The sequence below is a fragment of the Drosophila melanogaster genome, chromosome X (genome assembly GCF_000001215.4).
Source record: "Drosophila melanogaster chromosome X".
NCBI classification, from domain to species: Eukaryota; Metazoa; Arthropoda; class Insecta; order Diptera; family Drosophilidae; genus Drosophila; species Drosophila melanogaster.
This window is the reverse complement of record NC_004354.4, coordinates 1,433,474-1,454,822: the sequence shown is the minus strand read 5'-3', so window position 1 is coordinate 1,454,822 and position 21,349 is coordinate 1,433,474. Positions and strand designations below refer to the sequence as shown.

General features: G+C 50.5%; 2 protein-coding genes across 5 annotated transcripts in view; both read right to left on the bottom strand.

Moving 5' to 3' along the window:
• Nucleotides 1-645: 645 nt before the first annotated feature.
• Nucleotides 646-2,393, bottom strand: Gr2a (Gustatory receptor 2a). 2 transcript variants are annotated; one of them, NM_080299.4, is made up of 5 exons: nucleotides 2,232-2,393; nucleotides 1,137-2,160; nucleotides 1,002-1,070; nucleotides 858-947; nucleotides 646-808 (listed from the first exon to the last, which is right to left on the bottom strand). In NM_080299.4, exons 2-5 carry the CDS (start codon nucleotides 2,118-2,120, stop codon nucleotides 719-721), a joined length of 1,233 nt encoding a protein of 410 aa, NP_525038.3. In that variant the 5' UTR covers nucleotides 2,121-2,160; nucleotides 2,232-2,393; the 3' UTR covers nucleotides 646-718. The 2 variants fall into 2 exon arrangements, with proteins under 2 accessions (NP_525038.3, NP_001162633.1); NM_001169162.2 differs by having other exon boundaries at nucleotides 858-1,070.
• The window catches only part of futsch, a 44,618-nt gene continuing 24,405 nt past the window's right edge, over nucleotides 1,137-21,349 (bottom strand). For 2 of the 3 annotated variants that reach the window (NM_001258532.1, NM_001103394.3), the window contains 3 exons: nucleotides 7,528-21,347; nucleotides 6,040-7,459; nucleotides 3,456-5,976 (listed from right to left, as the gene is read on the bottom strand). In NM_001258532.1, the coding sequence (NP_001245461.1) occupies nucleotides 5,807-5,976; nucleotides 6,040-7,459; nucleotides 7,528-21,347 (15,410 nt within the window). In that variant the 3' untranslated portion in view covers nucleotides 3,456-5,806. Of the gene's footprint in view, nucleotides 5,977-6,039; nucleotides 7,460-7,527; nucleotides 21,348-21,349 lie in introns of all 3 variants that reach the window. The other variant, NM_001169161.3, reaches the window with a different exon arrangement.

Sequence of the window (21,349 nt, the reverse complement as noted above, 5' to 3'; positions counted from 1 at the left end):
ATGTTTTAACAAAGTTGGGCACCAGGCGAACGGAAATTTCAGTAGGGAGAAGACCATAATGAAAGACAACAGATGTTTTTGTTTACTTCTAAGCTCAATTAACGGTTTCACTCCATCAACTGGCATCCTATTGGTCAAAAGGATAACGGTAAAACGTAGCCATCATGAAAAAGCTTTAGCTGCTTCAGCTTATTTCGATCAGCCAGCTGGGACTGGCTACGGTTTCTGCTTGCCTGGTGCCTAATCAAGAAAATTTTAGGGTGCATTGCGGAATATTTGAGCCGCCGAATGATGTTTTAACAAAGCTGGGCACCAGGCGAACGGAAATTTCAGTAGGGAGAAGACCATAATGAAAGACAACAGATGTTTTTGTTTACTTCTAAGCTCAACTAACGGTTTCACTCCATCAACTGGCATCCTATTGGTCAAAAGGATAACGGTAAAACGTAGCCATCATGAAAAAGCTTTAGCTGTTTCAGCTTATTTCGATCAGCCAGCTGGGACTGGCTACGGTTTCTGTTCGCCTGGTGCCTAGGACAGGAAAATGTGGCAAAAAAATCCGCCGATTTTTCTAATTATTTTTCTAATTATTTTAATTAATTTATAAATTTAATAAATTTATTTAATAAATTTCTAATTATGGACCAATAAAACGTTAAAGCCATTATTTAATATTTGTGCCAACAAGGGGAAACAGGTCACTCCTGCTGTTCGGTTGCTACTGTCCGTTGGAATCACTGCCGATGGTGGATTCGCTCATGTGAAACTGAATCAGGATTATCAAGTACGTGGTAGTGGCTCCCACGATCTGGAATGTGCGAACTGTTATCCGGATTCTATTCGAAATTCCCACTCACCGTATAGAGAAGGGTGCAGTCCACGTTGAAGAAGCCAGCGGCGCTGAAGTGGAGCCGCTGGTGGAGTAGCTGCAGCGAGAACTGGGTTATCTGGAGCGGGACGAGGATTATCAATGGCGCACAATAGCGCACAAGGGTACCTACCAGAGCATTGTGGCTCTCATTCCTTAAATCCACGCTTACCTGGTGCAGGCACAGGGCAAGACGAGACGCCTGGAAAGCAAATAAACCATCTTTAATAGATTCATGTCGGCGGGACAATTACTCCATTTTACTCACGCACTGGGCCGTTCGGTCGCAAAGCAGTGAGAGGACGAGCACGTTACCCAAGTGGGGGGCAGACCATACGCCACTGGCCACGATTTGCAGGATGTCGAAGGGCGAGGCCGCCGACTGGCGGAAGTTGAGGAACATCCAGTAGCAGTTGGAGGTGATAGCCAGGAAGTCGTTGCCCACCTGCATCAACATGGAGAGCCCGTAGCAGCGGTTTAGCAAGGCCACTAGGGCCCACACCCGTTGGTAGACGAGTCTGACAGCGATCAGTCTATCCATTGCTGCTTCTTCCAGATCCTCCTGCTCCTCAAGCACAGTATCCACTGCGGGCCCTTTCTGGTGCAGCTGAAGCTGCTGCAAGGCCACTAGGAGCACATCCAGGCGCTGGCGCACGAGCTGAGTGGCGTTGAAGATCTGAAAGTAACGCAATCCGCACACAAGCAGTGGCAGCAAGTAGCTGATCCAGTAGATCGGGAATCTGTCTCCGCGGGAGAGCAGCTTGGCGCCCAGGATAAGGAGTTGGCTAACCGCATAGCCCCACAGGATCCACACAGCTCGGCGCGACGTCTGGCGACGCATATTGATGCGCATAGCCTCCACATCCACCCTCAACGCCTTGGACAGCAGGCGATCGATCTCGCCTAGCTCCGCAAAGAAGCCTCGCTGCGCCTGCCGCTGCCACAGGGCCTCCAGCAGGGCAGCCAGATGAGCCACCCGCATGCCCACCAGCTGAATGAAGTCAACCGTGTGACCTATGCTCGAGATGGTGGACTCCGAGTCCTGTTTCTCTTCTACGCTGCTCTCCTGGAAGAGGCCGTACACGGTGAAGGAGGTGGCCGCTATCAGCACGGTCCAACCGTACAGCTCCAGCCAGCGCGATCGCCGGAGCAGGATGCCCTCCGAGTCTGGCGGGGGGGCGAGGCGCCAGGGCCATAGGTTGCACACCTGGCAGGCGCGGTGCAGCGGCTCCAGAGCTCTCAGCGTGTCCATGCCGAATTCCATCCACTATCTGCCGCGCGACCAGGTTTAGCTATGTGGGGAGGAAGCGACATCAATTAGATTACCTTATCACTAATCGAGTGCCTCTTCCCTCACCCGTACCTTGATTCAGCTTATCACGGGGATGGAACTTTTCTGTATCGGCTATCTAGTGCTCCATGCGACCCTAATGGTGGGTCGGGATTAGAAAACAGAATTCGGAGACTCACAACCAACCAACCCTACCGACCTTAGACGACTGCGCGTTGACGCGGTCCTGCCGAAAGGACTCTCCAAGTGGCCATCCATCATGATCAATTAAGCCATTAGTTAGATGTCAGTCCATCATCAATCAAGCAATCCAAGGTGGGTTCGCTCCTCAAACTGGCCGAGAACAAAGTGGAGACGAAAACGAAGACCACTGGGTCACTGGGCACCACCAGGTGCTCTGGTAACTCACCTGGCATTGCGGTATCCTGGGGACCCAAGATGGCGGGAAACGAAATACACACCCGGGTTTCACATAAATACGTTTATTATAATTTCAGATTTTGTTTTGGAAATAGTTCTTGAGATAAGCTTGACGTTTCATAAAATGTAATACATATATATTTCTTCGCGGTAACCTCTGCCCATTTTCGGATCTTTGTGCTGGCTCGCTCATCCATCCCTACCTACCGACTCCAAGCGACTACTACTCCTTCCCTGGTCAGGCCTAGCCATGTGACTACTTCATCCGCAAGTAAGCGATACCTCGGCTGGGCTCTTGTTTGTAACAATCTTACTTTCTGCATGCATTTGCTGTACTAATGATTATATAGAGCACACACGGGCCCACACACACCACACCAAGTCTCACCACCACAAGCACACCACCTTCGTGAGCACTGTGTGTGTGTGTGCAGGGGTGTGTGCATTTAGTATGTATATTTGATTTAAATCGAAGCTGCTAAAAAGTAAAAGCAAATTCAACAAACAAACTCTCATAGGTCATACATATCGTACTTGATTCTTAGACTAATATAAGGTATGATGCAGATATCTGTTTTCTGGATATAAGGCAATGGATACGTGTGCGTGTGGCGTTATGTGTGTGGGTACAATATATGTTAGTGTGCAGTGTGTGGTGGTGTGGTTTGTAGTGTATAGTGTATGGTGTATAGTGTATAGTGTATAGTCGATCTGATCTGATCTGACCTGATTTCAACGAAACTCATGTCGCAAACAAACGGGGGCAAAGGTAACAAGTTTTCATATTTTCGTATCTTAGGGGAAATTCGTTTCGTGAAAGGCAAAAAATGTCTTCTGGCTGGGAGAAGAGTTCTTTTTTTTTTTGGTTTTTTTTTTGTTAAGCAACATCAATACGCTCAAGTACATATATATATATATATATTCATGTATATATATATTCATATATAGTGTATATAGTTCATGTGTGAGTATTCTTTATCTTAACCTCCTTAGGTTTTTTTTTGGTTTTGGTTTTGCTCGCTAAGCGCACGAATTTGGAAAGTAATTAATGTTTAATAAACTTCGTGTTTGGTTTTTCTCGGTTATAAATTTAAAATCCTCGAAGCGGAGACTGCAATGCTACCCAATAATCGAAAGTCGAGTGCTGGTCGGTTGGGAGCGCTAATGCGGATCATGATCCGCCCTAGTCGTATGCCTGAACCGCCCCTCTTAGCCCTACGTGTGTATAATTTTGCTTAAATTTCGCTGGTTGCTATCAAACGGTGTAGACTGGACGGTTGCCAGTTGACTGTTGTCTGCTGCGGCCTGCCTGTTGCATGGGGCATGTTGCATGTTGCATGCTGGATACTGCATACTGAAAGTTGATCGGCCGCAACTCCTCCCAGATCTGTTGCTGTTGTATATAAAAAGCAACTAAAAAATATACGCGTAGCCTAAAAAGTCTGTCTTTAATTTATAATTGTAACTGGCTCTTTTGGACTGTTTTGCTGTGGCCTCGAATTGCTTGTTCCGTTTGTTTCTTCGATATTGGTAACTGGTTACTGGTTACATTGATTAAAATTGCCTGTGTGCCTGGTTCGCGCCTTGCTGCATATCTTGTCTGTTTGTTTGTTGCAAATTTGTTATTCTATGACTATGAAAAGTAAAAAAAATATAGAAAAATAACCTTCATTCACTTTGTGTACTTCATATTTATCGTATCGTACGAGTATTTAGTTATGACTCTCTGCTCATTCTCGTTTTATTCTCACAATAGCTGTTTCACTGTCCCCTCATCCATCCATTAAATCCCATTCCATTCTATTCTATTCGACCCCAATCCCAACCCACCCAACCCAAGACTCCCGCCCCATCACAAGCCCAGTTCTAGTCCTATTCCTAACCCCATTTAGATCACTCAGATCCTTACATAGTAACATCAGCATTGACTCTACCGTCCTCGTCATCGTCTTCATCCAATACTTTGACCACCTTCCTGCTTCCTTGATCCTCCGGCAATGGCGTTATGACCCTTCGTTTCCTAACTGCATCAACTCGCCACTCCAGTTCCCAATCCCCAATTCCCAGTGTCAGTTCGCTTCTCATCTTCCTTTAGTCCCATATGTGGGAGTGGAGGTATACGTATATCGGTCGCTATAGCAAATTGGGTTCTAAGTCTTTCTGCGGCTGCCTGCTGAAACAACGAAACGAAATGCAAAGAAAAACATACGAAACTAAACGGTGAGAACGGACTATGAAAACTATTAGATCTGGAATTACTTAAATATTGAGGGTATCGAATCCTAAATCCCGACACTCGGATACTAGATTTGCTTCGGTAAGGGGTAAATCGAAAATCTTTGTTGCACTCAATTGTTAGCCCTAACGTTTGATTCAGTTTAGTCCGAAGGGCGGGTAGTGAATCCGTCTCCGATCTTCGTTCTGTATTATGATCGCTTATTATCCTACGGCTAAAGAGCTCTGACTTTACGGGTTATACACGTTCAATTAGCTAATGCTCGCTTTAAAATTCGAATACCTTTGGTATGGGGAGACCATACGAGAGGGTTCGTAAAAGTTTCGACTAATACATATATTAAACATGAATATTAAGTACTCTATATATAGAGTTTGTCTTTTCTTAGTATTTTCTCGCCTTTCGTTTCTCCTTTGTATATTTTAGCTATGCGGTTTTGAAAACTATTTTGATCTTTGGATTACTAAGCAAGGTAGCTTGACGTTATGCAATGAAAGTGACATAAATAGCTTCTCCTCGACTAAACCACTGAGGATCGGTTGCAATGCATCTTTTGGTAATTAATTTTTAAAACTTAATATTAATTAATTACGTAGCTTTTGGTCGGCCGAAACAAGTCGTCGAAAGCTCAATAGGCGGCATTGGTAAACAAAATGGAGTCATTCGCGTGACCCAAACTCCGCCATATCAGCCAACGTGCGTCTCATTTCCGTTTCCTGCGGCTCCTGCTCACGAAAATTGGCCAATTGAATTGTCTGAATTGTCATTCCCATTGTGATCTGCATTCCAATCCTTCTCCTCTTGCTGTGGTCGTCGTTGTGCTGGTCCTAGTCCTAGTCCCGGTTCTTGTCGTGTCAGAGCTCGAGTCCATGCACTTTGTAGTCCGTACATAGACTCAATTCTCTGGCAGTGCTCGGCTCGTCTGCGTCTATGGCTGGGTGCGTTGTGGGTTGGCTTAGTCATCGTCGAATGCAATAAACAGACCCGTGGCCTAGAACTCTAGGCGGTAGGCCGAGCACGAGGTCTCGTGGTCCTGCAGGTTGATGGTGCAACGAGACGCGGAGGGCGAGAGGTCGATGCGGTGCTTGGCTAGCAGCTCCTCGTTTTCAGCCACCCAATAACCTAGAACATCTGTGTCGTACGTAGGTATAATGGTGACCTCTGCAAGTCGGAGATTTGGAAAATGAACTCATTGCAGGATCGACATAACAAGCATCTACTCACCCAACTCCTTGTCCTCCCATGTCTGTTTGGCCTCGAGCAGCGCATCATACACCTGGCGACTGGGTTCCGTGCCGGAGAAGACGTAGTAGCGGGCTCGTACCCGCTTAAAGAAGTCCACGTGGGCGTAGTAGGAGTTTCCGTTGTGCGGCACGTATGTGAGGTCCACGTAGACGGGCGCTGGCTTCTTGCCGGCCTTGTTGGGTGATTCGCTGCGCCTGCGCAGGTTCTTCTCGTTGTTCAGTCGCGTCTTGGTGGCCACCAGGCGGCGTTCCTTCTTGGGAGTGGTGCGAATGTCAGCACCGCCCTCTACAGGCAGTGGTGCTGGTGAGGGCAGGCCTAGGGGCTTGCCCCACTCCTCGAGGCGGTCCTTGGGCAGAGCTCCAGTGGAACTCGCTGTGGCTGTAGTGCTTGCTGTAACTGCAGTTGTGGTAGGGACGGCTTGTTCTACTTCCCCTCCTTTCTCCTGTTGCTGCTGCTGGGAGGCGACACTGCCAACTGTGGCAAAGCCACTTTCCGCGACACGGGCTCGCTGGACATCGCTAAGCGGGAAGCGCTGCCGTTCCGCAGTGCCGCTTACGATCTGTTCCATTTCCTCGGCCTTCGAGGGCGAGTACGAGTACTTGGCGGTGACGGAAGACATGACCTCGGCGCCGCGCGCCTGTACGTGCTCCTCAAGTGCTCGCTGGAAGTCTTTGTCCGCCTGGTCCAGGAACTTGTGTCCTGCCCAGGTCTGGCTACTGCTCTCCACGCTCTCCGACGACTGGCTATCGCCGGACGGTGCGCCCTGGATCGGGATTGGTTCGGTGCTGGGTTTCATCACAACGTCGAAACTGTCGGGCAGGGCGCCGTAGAAGGAGGTGGCCATGGGGTCGGCTGTGCGAGGCAGAAGAATTGATCGTGCCGTTGAGTGCTCCTCGCTGCCATACTGAGGAGGAATGTCATCTTGGCTCTCGTCGCCGTCGGCATCCAGATCGGAGCGCTTGCTCACACCGGAGCTAGAGTGTTGCAGCTCGTAGCTGGTAGCACTACGCGGGGATCCTAGTAGCAGGTCCTCGTCGTCCTCGCTGCCCGGGGTGCTGGCGCGGTACAGGCCGCGCAGCAGCGCCACCTCTTTGGGCAGCAGCTGGTCTCGTTCGCTCTCGCTGGTGGTACGCGTTGTGGTCACCACTACCTTTTCACTGTCGGGCTCTGAGCTGTCTGTGGTTGTCACCGTCTTTTGCTCGGTTACTATTTCCTTGCCATCCGCCGAAATTACTTTTGTCACCGTGGTGATTGTGGTGGTGATTATCTTGTCGGTGCTCCCGCTGAGGGCTGTGGTGCACTCTAGTCCACGCAGTTCGTGCAGCTCGGGAATGTCACCCTCACACTCAGCTCCGGCTGCAGCAGCTGCTCCTGCCAACATCTGCTCCTGCGAGTGGTGCTACATGGGTTAAAAAACATAGGATATAATACGACAAATAAATCCAGCACAAAACTGCTTAAACATACCTGCATTTCCAGAGACTTAAGCTCGTCCTTGCTGACGCGCGGGAAAGGTGATGTGGGCTTTGGCGAGGATTCCGGGGTGTCCGTATGCGACTCCCGTCCTAGCGGAGTGGGAATTGACTGGCTCTCCGAGGTGAGGGCACCGGGGCTAGATTTGCCGCTGATGTCCTTGGGCGACATCGGGCCCGATGAAGATACGATGCTGGCGGCACTCGACTCACACTTTCCACCAGCGGCTACGGCTCCAGCTCCAGCTCCAATCACAGAGCCGGCTGATCCTGTCGAGCTCATTGCTTTGACGCCGGGACTTACTGGCGCAGTTGGCGGTGTCTTGCGATCGGCAGGGTCGCCCTGACTCTGGCTAGTTTGCTGATCCATCTGTGTGAGGGTAATGGACTCCACCCTTGAGGCACCGGTCTTGCTGGTGCTACTGGTGGTTGTGCTGCTCTGTTCGCTGGATTGCAAAAGAGTTGTGGTCTTGCTGGTAGAGGTGACCTCCTGAGCCAGCTCCTCCACGTGCTCGTGCTCCTCCTCGACGAGCTTTGAAATCGGTTCCATATCCTCGGAAGGTTTGTAGATGCTGGTCATCATGATGGTAGCAATAGACTTGGAACGGCTCTCCTTAACACTGGACCGCTCGTCGACGTCATCAGCGGGTTCCTCATCTTCAGGATCACTGTGGGTCAAGCGGCTCTCACTTGCCTGACTGAGCAGAGACTCTCTCCGTGATTCGTCCGTGCCTACGAATAGCGCTCGCTGGGAGGCGGATGTGCTGGAGACGGCGCTGGCGGTGGTCTTCTTCAAGCAGTCGTCGGCCGACTTAGTGGCTTCAGTGCTGAAGGCTTCCTTGGCGGAAACAATCTTCTCGGTGGCCAGAAACTCGGCCACAGTTTCCTTTAAGCTATCGTCTTTGGTGGCGCTGCTGGTGGTAGTGGTAAACTGGCTGGTTACTTTGGTTTCTCTAGCATCCTTGATTTCCTTATTTGACTTCTGAGCGATGCTGGTCTGAATCTCGCTAACGATTGACTCTGATGAGCATTCCTCGGACTGCACAAGCAGCTCCTCCAGCTGAGATGCAGAGGCGCTAGTGTCCTCCTTCAAACTAGTGTTGGTAGCGATTCCTCCTTTCTCCGCCAACAAGCTGGAAAGCGACTCGCGTCGGGAGCTGTCCTCCACCTTGAGACTGCTACTCAACGATTCGCTGGTGGACTCTTCTCGAAGTTGAACAGTTGACTGACTGGAGAGGACTGTGGACTTAGTGACTGAAGTGGAGACAGACTCAAAGCTCGATTTCTCTTCCATCTGTTTCGTCTCCACTGTCTCTGTGGTAGTAAGCGAGTGAAGTAGCGACTCAGTCGTCTCCTCATCGCCTTCCTTGGTGCTAAATTGGCTGGTGCTGGATGCTGGGCGCGATGTCTTCATGTCCTTTTCGCTGACCTGGCTGGCAACGGACTCGGGGCGAGAAGACTTCTCAGCTTTATGGCTCTCGGATAGCTCCACCTCCTTATGTTCATGGCTGGCTGCTGACTGGGAAGGGGAGGGCACCGACTCCGGCTGGCTGGCAACTGACTCCGGCCGACTGCTGGTCAATATTCCCTGCCTCAACTGTGCTTTTTCTGATTGCTCGATTTTGTCCTTCTCCTCGATGGAAATGGGGCCGGACTTCTGATCGGGCGATGACTTCTCAGATTCGATTTCTACTTTGACGCTGATTTCCAGGGATTTCTCGTCCCGGGTACTTTTGTCGGACTCCTCCTCTGTATCGGCAGTTGACTTCAGTTTCTCCTCCAGTTGCCGTTCGTCAAAGTCGGGTATGATGTCTGTAATGTCCTTGTCAGACTTAAGTACCTTGGCCACATCGGCAACGATTTTCGCTACTTCTTCAAAGTTGGTGTCTAGCACTGATTTGATCTCTGTCAACTGCTCACTGCTCTTCTTGGTTAGTTGTTCCAAGGAATCGGTCACAGTGGTTTCTGCTTGCTTTACTGAGGTCTGGACTTTCTCTTCAACTTGTTTCACCGAGCTCTCCAGTACTTCCACCTTACTTTCAACCTTCGAGGTAAGGGTTTCAAATAACGTTGTCTCCGATTGCTTGGTTACAGTCTCGGATTTGGTTTCAGTCAGGTCAAGTAGGTCCGTTTCTGCTGTTGCGCCCGTAGCCCCGACTCCAGAAGTGGTATGCTGTTCAACTACTTCGATTTCCTCCAGAACGGGAGAAGCCTCGTCCACGGGCGTGGAGGCTGTATGCCCAGTATCGGGCTGCGAAAACTCCGCTGGTTTTGAAAGTACAGCTGGCCGCGGGGAGGATTCCGCCTTTACTTCTAAAAAGTCTCCTTCTGCCACATCAATGGGACTCGAAAGAGTTGGAAGCTTGCCCTTAGCTTCACCTGTAAGGTTAAGGGGCAGACTGAGGTCAGCAATGGATCGTGGACCTTCTTCAATGGGTGATGAGGCGGTTTCGGCAACCGATAAAGAACGAGATGCTTCCTTCGAGGCATCTGGCGACTTGTCGGCAACTGATTCAGGACGCGAATGAAGCGGTGACTTCTCGTCCTTAGCACTTACTGCCACGGACTCTGGTCGGGATGCCACCTGCGACTTGTCGATCGCTGACCCTTCTGGCTTTTCAGTTTCGTCCTTAACGCTTTCCACAACAGAATCGGGTCTTGACGTTTCTTTGGACGCTAAAGAAGATTGATCACCCTTGATACTCTCCGCCTTACCGCTTTCGGGCATCGACTCTCGCCTAGATTCCTGCTTAGTCCCCTCAGCTTCGTCCTTAATACTTTCTGCAACGGAAGCTGGTCTGGAAGATTCCTTGGAGGCCAAAGGAGATTTTTCGGCCACCGACTCTCGCCTAGATTCTTCCTTAGACTTCTCAGCTTCATCCTTAACACTTTCTGCAACGGAAGTTGGTCTGGAAGCTTCCTTGGAGGGCAAAGGAGATTTTTCGGTCACCGACTCTCGCCTAGATTCTTCCTTAGACTTCTCAGTTTCGTCCTTAACACTTTCTGCAACGGAAGTTGGTCTGGAAGCTTCCATGGAGGCCAAAGGAGATTTTTCGGCCCCCGACTCTCGCCTAGATTCCTCTTTGGACTTATCAGCTTCATCCTTTACACTTTCTGCAACGGAAGTTGGTCTCGAAGCTTCTTTGGAGGGCAAAGGTGATTTTTCGGCCACCGACTCTCGCCTAGATTCTTCCTTAGACTTCTCAGCTTCGTCCTTAACACTTTCTGCAACGGAAGCTGGTCTGGAAGCTTCCTTGGAGGCCAAAGGAGATTTTTCGGCCACCGACTCTCGCCTAGATTCTTCCTTAGACTTCTCAGCTTCATCCTTAACACTTTCTGCAACGGAAGCTGGTCTGGAAGCTTTCTTGGAGGCCAAAGAAGATTTTTCGGCCACCGACTCTCGCCTTGATTCTTCCTTAGACTTCTCAGCTTCATCCTTAACACTTTCTGCAACGGAAGTTGGTCTGGAAGCTTCCTTGGAGGGCAAAGGAGATTTTTCGGCCACCGACTCTCGCCTAGATTCTTCCTTAGACTTCTCAGCTTCATCCTTAACACTTTCTGCAACGGAAGCTGGTCTGGAAGCTTCCTTGGAGGCCAAAGGAGATTTTTCGGCCACCGACTCTCGCCTTGATTCTTCTTTGGACTTCTCAGCATCATCCTTTACACTTTCTGCAACGGAAGCTGGTCTGGAAGCTTCCTTGGAGGCCAAAGGAGATTTTTCGGCCACCGACTCTCGCCTAGATTCTTCCTTAGACTTCTCAGCTTCGTCCTGAACACTTTCTGCAACGGAAGCTGGTCTGGAAGCTTCCTTGGACGCCAAGGGAGATTTTTCGGCCACCGAGTCTCGACTAGATTCTTCCTTAGACTTCTCAGCTTCATCCTTAACACTTTCTGCAACGGAAGTTGGTCTCGAAGCTTCCTTGGAGGCCAAAGGAGATTTTTCGGCCACCGACTCTCGCCTAGATTCTTCCTTAGACTTCTCAGCTTCGTCCTTAATACTTTCTGCAACGGAAGCTGGTCTGGAAGCTTCCTTGGAGGCCAAAGGAGATTTTTCGGCCACCGACTCTCGCCTAGATTCTTCCTTAGACTTCTCAGCTTCGTCCTGAACACTTTCTGCAACGGAAGCTGGTCTGGAAGCTTCCTTGGACGCCAAAGGAGATTTTTCGGCCACCGAGTCTCTTCTAGATTCTTCCTTAGACTTCTCAGCTTCATCCTTAACACTTTCTGCAACGGAAGTTGGTCTCGAAGCTTCCTTGGAGGGCAAAGGAGATTTTTCAGCAACCGACTCTCGCCTAGATTCTTCCTTAGACTTCTCAGCTTCGTCCTTAATACTTTCTGCAACGGAAGCTGGTCTGGAAGCTTCCTTGGAGGCCAAAGGAGATTTTTCGGCCCCCGACTCTCGCCTAGATTCTTCTTTGGACTTATCAGCTTCATCCTTTACACTTTCTGCAACGGAAGCTGGTCTCGAAGCTTCTTTGGAGGGCAAAGGTGATTTTTCAGCAACTGACTCTCGCCTAGATTCTTCCTTGGACTTCTCAGCTTCATCCTTAACACTTCCTGCAACGGATGCTGGTCTGGAAGCTTCCTTAGACATTAAAGGTGATTCTTCCTTAGACTTCTCAGCTTCGTCCTTAACACTTTCTGCAACGGATGCTGGTCTGGAAACTTCCTTGGAGACCAAAGGAAATTGTTCGGCCACCGACTCTCGCCTTGATTCTTCCTTAGACTTCTCAGCTTCATCTTTAGAGGCCAAAGGTGATTTTTCATCTTTAATACTTCCCGCCTTGCTTTGAGGCAACGACTCTGGTCGTTGTTCCTTTGATTCATCAGCCGAATCCTTGGCATTTTCTGCAACGGATGCTGGTCTGGACGCTTCTTTGGATGCGACTGGGGATTTTCCATCCTTAACGCTTTCTGTAACAGATTCGGGACGAGAGGTCTCCTGCGACGGTGCTGCCGCATCTTTCAAGCTTTCTGCCTCAGATTCTGGCCGGGAAGCTTCTTGTGATACAAGAAGGGACTTCTCATCTTTTATACTGTCAGCTACCGAAACGCGGCGACTTGTGGTCTTATCGCCTTCATCTTTGAGGCTTCCCAAAACGGATTCCGGTCGAGAATGTTCCTTTGATGGTGGAGCTGATGTTGCGTCCTTAGAACTTTCCGGCTTCACGCTCTCCGCCACAGATTCACGACGGCTTTCAGCCTTTTCATCTTTAATGCTTCCTACGACGGATTCAGGTCGAGAGACCTCTTTTGACGGCAATGGGGACTTTTCGCCTTTTGTGATATCTGACTTAATACTTTCTGCGACGGAATCTCGCCGGGAGCCTAGTGGAGACTCTTCATCCTTTGTATTTTCATGCTTAATACTCTCTGCGACGGATTCTGGTCGGGATGGCTCTTTGGATTTGTCAGCTTTATCCATCGGAGACTCATCGCCCATTGTACTCATTGCTTTATGGCTGCCTGTGATCGATTGCCGCCTACTTTCCTGTTTTTCGTCATCGTCTTTTAGAAGTTCATCAACAGAGGATGGTCGGGACGCTTCTTGAGATTTCCCATCTTTTTTGGTATCTGCCTTGACGCTTTCCGCTACAGACTCCCGACGGGATTGCTGTTCAGATTTCTCATCTTCAGCTGTAACGCTTTCTACCATTGAGCCTGGACGAGACGTATCCTTTGAGTCCAGGGGGGATTTCGATTCCCTGGGTACTGGCTCTCCGCTTGCGATGACCGATTCTGGACGGCTTTCAGACTTCTCAGCGTCATCCTTTGAGCTTTCCACAACGGATTCTCTTCGAGAGGCTTCTTTCGATGCTAGAGTCGACTTTTCATCTTTCTGACTGTCCTGACTAGAGCTTTTGGAATCAGATTTGCCGGCTTCGTCAATAACACTTTCCACTTTAGCAATTGACTCTCGACGGCTCTCTGCCTTATCATGCTCATCCTTAACACTTTCCACTACTGAGGCTGGTCGGGAGACATCTTTAGTGGAATCCCCCGTAATACTTGCTGAAACAGATGGCGGACGCGATGATTCCTTAGATTTTTCAACATCGTCCTTTGGCCCTTCCAACACCGATTCCGGAGAAGGTGATATATCGCCTTTCGTGCTATCCGCCTTAGTGCTTTCAACTACAGATGGTGGACGTGATGCATCCTTGGATTTTTCCACCGATTCAGCTGCATCCTTGGCACTTTCTGCAGGAGATTCTGGACGCTCTTCTGCCGGACATCCAATTAGTGATTTCGGAGCCTCGTCTATCGGACTTGATGCTGTCTTCTCAATGTCGACTTTAGAGAGTTCAGCTGGTTGGACTGAAGCTACAGTTGGTGAGCTTGTGGGGGTTGATGTCTGGGGGAAGTCACCATGAGCCACATCTACAGGGCTCGACAACGTTGGGAGATTACCCTTTAGTTCAATAGTCAAGGGCAGCACTGCTTTCTCGGCCTGTTCGAATTCCGCGAAGTCTTTTGGTGCTTCCTCAATGGGCGATGATGCTGTCTCTCCCGCTGATGCCGGGCGAGAAATTTCCGTGGAGGCAACTGGAGATCTAAGATCTTCCACAGAACTTTTTAGCTGCGCAGCGTCATCCTTGCTTTCTGCGACCCACGCTGGTCTTGAGGACTCCTTCAAAACTTGCGGTGATTTGTCTTGACTGGCAATCTCTTCACTCGCACATTCTGCGGGTGAATCTGCTCTGGATATATGCTCTGGAGCAGATGGAGTTCTTAGAGCCTCGTCTAAAGGAGACGAGACCGTTTTAGCTGCACCAATCTGTGCGAGTTCAGCAGGTTTCGTAAGTGTGGGCGTGACGGTGGAAACCGAAGCGACCGCATGCGAAAAGTCACCCTCGGCCACGTCAACAGGACTGGAATCCGTTTGCAGTTTACCTCCTGAGCCACCTTGTAGGCTAAGAGCTAGGCTGGACTTTTCTACGACTTCAATCTTTGAGAACTCCATTGTTGCTTCCTCAATTGGAGATGATACAGTTTCAGCAACAAAACCTGGACGGGATTTATCTTTGGGAGAGATGGAACTCTTTGCATCATCCTCAATAGCTACGGCAGCTTCATGGTCACTGGCCACAGATAGTGGTCGAGAAACAGACTTTTCTGATGTAACAGCAGACTTATCCTCTAGCGATTCGCGTCGGGAGTGCTCTGTGGACTTGTCGTCCTTAATGATCTGAGGCTTATCAAGATCATACTTAATACTTTCAGCTACAGATCCTGGCCTAGAGGCTTCTTTCGAAGCCAATGGAGACTTCTCGTCCCTAGGACTGGAGGCCTTAATGCTTTCAGCAATCGATTCCCTTCGACTTTCTGCTTGTGATGGCTTCATGGGTTGGTCGGCGTCTTCCCTAATAGTCTCCGTCATAGACACTGGTTGTAAAACTTCCTTTGGAGACTTATCATCCTTAGCTTTTGGAGGTATAACACTCTCTGTTTTAGATTCGCGACGACTTTCTTGCTTTTCAGCTTCGTCCTTAACGCTGTCAACCACTGATTCTGGCCTTGACGCTCCCTTGGATTCCAAAGGAGATTGGTCGTCTCTAGCACTATCCGCTGTGACACTTCCTGCTACAGATTCTCGACGGGATGGTTCCTTGGATTTGACAGGATCGTCTTTAACACTCTCCGCCACAGACTCTGGTCGTGAAACTTCCTTCAGAGGAGATTGATCACCCTTGATACTCTGCGCCTTACCGCTTTCGGCCATCGATTCCCGCCTAGATTCTTCTTTGGACTTATCAGCTTCATCCTTAACACTTTCTGCAACGGAAGCTGGTCTGGAAGCTTCCTTGGAGGGCAAAGGAGATTTTTCGGCCGCCGACTCTCGCCTAGATTCTTCCTTAGACTTCTCAGCTTCGTCCTTAATACTTTCTGCAACGGATGCTGGTCTGGAAGCTTCCTTGGAGGGCAAAGGAGATTTTTCGGCCACCGACTCTCGCCTAGTTTCTTCCTTAGACTTCTCAGCTTCGTCCTTAATACTTTCTGCAACGGAAGCTGGTCTGGAAGCTTCCTTGGAGGGCAAAGGAGATTTTTCGGCCACCGACTCTCGCCTAGATTCTTCCTTAGACTTCTCAGCTTCGTCCTTAATACTTTCTGCAACGGAAGCTGGTCTGGAAGCTTCCTTGGAGGGCAAAGGAGATTTTTCGGCCACCGACTCTCGCCTAGATTCTTCCTTAGACTTCTCAGCTTCGTCCTTAATACTTTCTGCAACGGAAGCTGGTCTGGAAGCTTCCTTGGAGGGCAAAGGAGATTTTTCGGCCACCGACTCTCGCCTAGATTCTTCCTTAGACTTCTCAGCTTCGTCCTTAATACTTTCTGCAACGGAAGCTGGTCTGGAAGCTTCCTTGGAGGGCAAAGGAGATTTTTCGGCCACCGACTCTCGCCTAGATTCTTCCTTAGACTTCTCAGCTTCGTCCTTAATACTTTCTGCAACGGAAGCTGGTCTGGAAGCTTCCTTGGAGGGCAAAGGAGATTTTTCGGCCACCGACTCTCGCCTTGATTCTTCCTTAGACTTCTCAGCTTCGTCCTTAATACTTTCTGCAACGGAAGCTGGTCTGGAAGCTTCCTTGGAGGGCAAAGGAGATTTTTCGGCCACTGACTCTCGCCTTGATTCTTCCTTAGACTTCTCAGCTTCGTCCTTAATACTTTCTGCAACGGAAGCTGGTCTGGAAGCTTCCTTGGAGGGCAAAGGAGATTTTTCGGCCACCGACTCTCGCCTAGATTCTTCCTTAGACTTCTCAGCTTCGTCCTTAACACTTTCTGCAACGGATGCTGGTCTCGAAGCTTCTTCGGAGGCCAAAGGTGATTTTTCGTCTTTTATACTTCCCGCTTCTTTGCTTTGGGTCGTCGATTCGGGTCTAGACAGTTCCTTTAAATCATCAGCCCCATCCTTGGCACTTTCTGCAACGGACGCGGGACGAGAAGTCTCCCGTGATTGGGCAGCTCCATCTTTTACGCTCTCACGTCGAGATGGTTCCTTTGACATACTCTCATCTTTCATACTACCCACAGCGGATTCTGGCCTAGAAGTCTCTTTGAATGGCTGTGAAGATTTGTCGCTTTCTGCCACAGACTCTCTTCGGGTAGAACCCTTCAATACTTCAGATTCATCTTTAAGGCATTCTACTTTGGATTCTGGTCTGGATGGTTCCTTGGAGTCCTCAGCATGGCATGGAAGAACAATTTCAGTAGAGGACTCACGCCGGCTCTCAGGCTTTACGCTTTCTACTACGGGTCCTGGCCTGGATATAACCTCAGAAGGGCTATCTGGCTTGCCAATTTCAAGTGATACGAAAACACCTTTTTCTTTATCAGCCGCACCTTTCTCGATTTCAACAACATCGGAAGCAGGAATAACACTTTCCACAACAGATTCAGGTTTGTCAGTGTCATCCTTTTCACTTTCCGCTACTGATTCCGGTCTAGAGACATCCCTGGAGGCTGTTACGGATTCTGGCTGAGACCGCTCTGCAGATCCTACTGCATCCATCACATTTTCCACAGCCGATTCTGGTCGCGATATATCCTTGGACGTAAGTGGGGACTTTTCGTCCTTTGTACTATCTGCTTTGAAGCTTTCCGCCACCGACTCACGGCGACTCTTTTCTGTGGATTTAATTGGTTCGTCTTTGACGCTTTCCAATACCGATTCTGGTCGGGAAGCCTCTTTTGAGGCAAGGGGGGAATCACGACGACTCTCGGGCTTCGCAGATTCATCTTTGATACCGTCAATTACCGATTCGGGTCGTGAGACTTCCCTGAATTCAATAGGGGGCTTGGCACTTTCAGCAATTGACTCCCGTCGCGATGGTTCCTTCGACTTTTCAGTCTCATCTTTAACACTTTCCACCACTGATCCTGGCCGCGAAGCTTCTTTAGAGGGAGGAGCGGATTTTTCATCTTTTGTACTCTCCGCCTTTAAGCTCTCTGCGATGGATTCGCGGCGGGACGGCTCCTTTGACTTGTCCGTCACAGATTCTGGTCTGGAGGCTTCCTTCGAAGCCAAGGCAGACTTTTCATCTATTCCACTTTCTGGTTTGATGCTTTCCGCAAGAGATTCGCGACGGCTTTCCTGCTCTTTTGCTTTATCAAGAGAACTTTCATCCTTATGAGTTTTGGCAATGGATTCTCGTCGACTCTCTGCTTTTCCTGCTTCGTCTTTGACGCTTTCCGCTACAGATTCCGGTCGAGAAGCTTCTCCTGAAGCGAATGGAGACTTCTTATCTTTTGCCTCAGATTCAGGTCGGGAGGGTACTGGGGATTTCTTGGATTTCGTCTGCTCAGTGTCTTCCTTGACGCTTCCTGTCGCAGATTCAGGTCGGGAGGTCTCCTTTGAGGCAAGTGGCGACTTTTCCGTCTTGATAGCCTCCTCCGGAGCTGGCACTGGTTTTTGGGCTTCTTGCTTGGCCTGCACCTCAACCTCAATGGCCTCCTCAATGGTAGGGGGACTTTCAATGGAGCCGGTATCTTCGCGGTCTTTGGCTGATTTGGGTGGCACAGTGGTCGGGTCCGCCAGTTGGGCAGGAAGCTCATCATCGGATGTAATGTCGCTGGTCTCCTTTTCCTCGGGAGTGCTAGCCGACTTTTTAGCTTCCTTTTCGGTAATGATTCCAGACTCTATTTTTTGTTCATGCTCTTCTTTATCCTTAACCTGCTCCATTAGATCTTCCTGGTTTTCTTGGGTAATGACTGTAGTGGCCTCCACAATCTCCTCCTGCTTTTTCTCCACTGTAGTTTCAATAACCACGACTTTCTCGGCCACTTCCTGTACCGACTCCTTGAGTAGTACGTGAGAGATGTCCACCTTATTCGGTTCATCCCCCAATTCGATCTCTCCTACCTTATTCTCCTTTTCGTCGTCCGTCTCCTTTTCTTCTTTTGCGGACTCCTCTTTATGGGAGATACTTTTGGCGCCGGCGTCCTGACTGTCCTTCTCGTATAGCCCAAGATCGGCTTCCTCATGGACGGGTAAATCTGCAACTTCGTCAGGCGTTTTGATGACATCGCGGAGAAGGTTCTGCTGGGCCTCAAATGTCATCTTCATGGGCAGCACCCGTTCGCCTGAGTCGGGCAGCTCGCCTAAAGCTTCAGCGTTGGCGTCTTTGGGGGCATCCTTGGTAGCTGAGGCAAGGATGGTATCGATTGCCAATGGAGCTGCTTCGGGAAGAGTCTGTACGGTGGCCACTACGATGGCCTCCGCTTCCTTGGTCTCTTCTTTCACATATTTCTCCTCGATCACGAGGTCCTCCTTTATCTGATCCAGCGGAATGCGCTCATCCTCGGGTAGTGTCGGAGCAGTGGTGGCCCCCGACTCAATGGTAGCCGAGAACTTCTCTTCGGGTAGGCTTTCTTGAAGATTGACGGGTAGAACGTCGACTGGGGCTCCGATTTGATCGTCCTTCGTATCCGAAGTCTTTTTGCTTAGCTTCTCCTCGGGGGTTGGCGATGAGAGCTCCTCCTCGGCGGGCTTCGCCAACTGCTCCTCGGTGCGTGACTTGGCAATATCCTTGGCAGTGGCAATGATATCCTGCACCTCAGCTTTTATCTTGCTCTGCTCCGGCTCAACGTCCAGTTCCGACTCATCCTGCCTCGCAGACGCACCCTCTAGTCGCGCTTTACGCTCAGCGGCTTCTACCTTGGCAATGGCCGCCTCGATCTCCTCTTCGGCGCTCTTCTTTCGCTTCTTCTCTGATTCCTGCGAGTCACGCTGGTGCTTCTGGATCTCCTCTTCCTTGGTCATGCTGCTCTCCTGTTCAACGATCGAATCTTCGGTATACTGCTCCACTTCCTCCTTTTCGATGATCAGGTACTCCTCCTCTTCATCAGGCTCATTTTCACCATCGCCGGTTCCTTCGGCAGGCATTTCTCGAAGCTCGGCCTTGATCTGTTGGTGCTGCTGTCGTTTCATTTCATCACGACTAAACACCGCTTCTATTTCCCGTACCACCTCCTGCTCCTCCTTAAGGTCGTCCAATTCACGCTGCTTCTCTGCGTCGAGTTCCTGAGAAGCGGTTAAGTCTTGCAGTTTCTTGGCAGCCGTGGCTTCATCTGCAGAGGGGGTGGACACCAGACTAGAGTCGGTGGTGCCTCCCTTGTCCAAACGTGTCTTTTTTAAGTCTGCCGCTTTCGGCTTCGCCTGCTTCACCGGACTTCCGGGTGCTGGTGCGCGTTTCGAGGGTGAAACGCCACGAGGTCTCCTTGAGATTGGTTTTCTCTGGGTCGCTTGGGTGGCCCCAGTAGCCGCTGTCTTTGCTTCCGCCTGCTGTTGGACTCGCCTTTCACTGGCAGTGCTTGTAACTCGCCTAGAGACGGTGCTGGTGGCCTGCACTCGAGCCGCCTGCTGCTTGGACTCGAGCACCTTCCGGTTGTTGGCCTCCTTGGCACTCTTTGCAGGAGTGCTACTGGGACTGGACTTGGTTGCTGGGCGGCTCAGAACTTTAGGCTTGGCATTTTGGGCAACGGGTGCCCTGGCGGCCGGCGTAGTTGTGGGCGAGCTCTTTTTCTCATCCCGTTTGGCTAGTTTCCGGTCCATGGACTTGGGAGGCTTGGTGTCGATGCGGGAGCGTACCACCGGCTTAACCTCAGCCCGCGGCTTATCCGCCTTGCCCTTGGCTGACGCTTTGCTCAGTTTGCCGGTGGGCGTAGCATCAGCAGAAGCTGCATCAACTCCATCCTTGCCAGATGCTGCGATTACTGCAGGTGTCGCCTGCTGGGGCTTCATGATTAACACTTCCACCTTCTTCTCCTCACCAACATCCTTGTCCTGCTCCGCTTCGGGTTCATGCTCGGGTTCGGGTTCAGTCTCCGCCTCAGGCTCCTGCTCTGTGGGAGCAGCCTCGTCCCCTGTGTCAGCAGGTTCGGGGTCTGCCTCGTGCTCCGGTTCTGCATCCGTGTCCATGGAATCGGCTTTGGCGCGGGCAATAGTAGCTGCAGAAGCAGCTGCAGCTGCAGCAGCAGCAGCAGCAGCAGCAGCTTCCTTCGCTTTGTTATCCTGCTGCTGCGGATGCTGGACGGCTAGAGCGGCACTTGCCACCGGACTGAACTTTGTAGTCTTGTAACTGGCGCTGGGCGGGGCTGGAGTCGCTTCGATGGCCGATTTTAAGCTCTTGCGAGTTGAGGTCACGGTCTGAATGGCTGGGGCAATTGACTTTGCTGTGCATGTGGAGTGCTTCATGAACTCCAGATGCTTTAGCTTTTCGAGGCCCTCCTGGATTTTAAAGTCGGGTGTGCTACCCGGGAAGAGAATGCGAGTGATAGTGTCGTCCGGGTTGGCTGGCTGCCAAACAAGCAGGGCGCAAATAGATACCAAGTTTTGCAGCGGGAAGTTAAAGTCGCGCGAATCCCGGGCGGCAAAGAGCCGCTGGTCGCCGGCATGCCACTTCTGGAGAAACTCCTTTACTTCCTTTGAGTCACGCGCTGGACTTATCACATACATATCCAGAGTGCCGTGGCCGACCTTGTGATAGAGGTTGACCGGCTCCTGGTTGCGGTAGCAGCATTGTGGCTTTAGATCCAGTGCCTTCAGGTCACTAACGATACCGTGCCCACGCTCGAATAGATCGATCAGAAGTGGATCGCGGTCCTTATCGCCGTCGGGGCTGGGAAGCCCCTTGCGGTCAGGTACATTACCGAAAAAGTGCCCGATCTGGGGGTAGACGTGAGCGTCCCGCTTGCGCGACACGACCGCACCCAGGCCCTGCACGTTGCTGTTGTTTAGGCGGGTCATCAGCACCGCGTCCAGTCGGTCTAGGTGCCGGGCGAAGTCCCAGAAGCATGCCTTGCGGTTGAAGCCGCCGTCAACT

What these genes read in the sequence shown, in the direction of transcription:
- Gr2a (NM_001169162.2), bottom strand. Translation starts at nt 2,120, where the DNA reads ATGGACACGCTGAGAGCTCTGGAGCCGCTGCACCGCGCCTGCCAGGTG. An exon ending in GCGACCGAACGGCCCAGTGC is followed by an intron (nt 1,071 to 1,136) that starts GTGAGTAAAATG and finishes TTTGCTTTCCAG; the next exon opens with GCGTCTCGTCTTGCCCTGTG. An exon ending in ACTGCACCCTTCTCTATACG is followed by an intron (nt 809 to 857) that starts GTGAGTGGGAAT and finishes CGCACATTCCAG; the next exon opens with ATCGTGGGAGCCACTACCAC.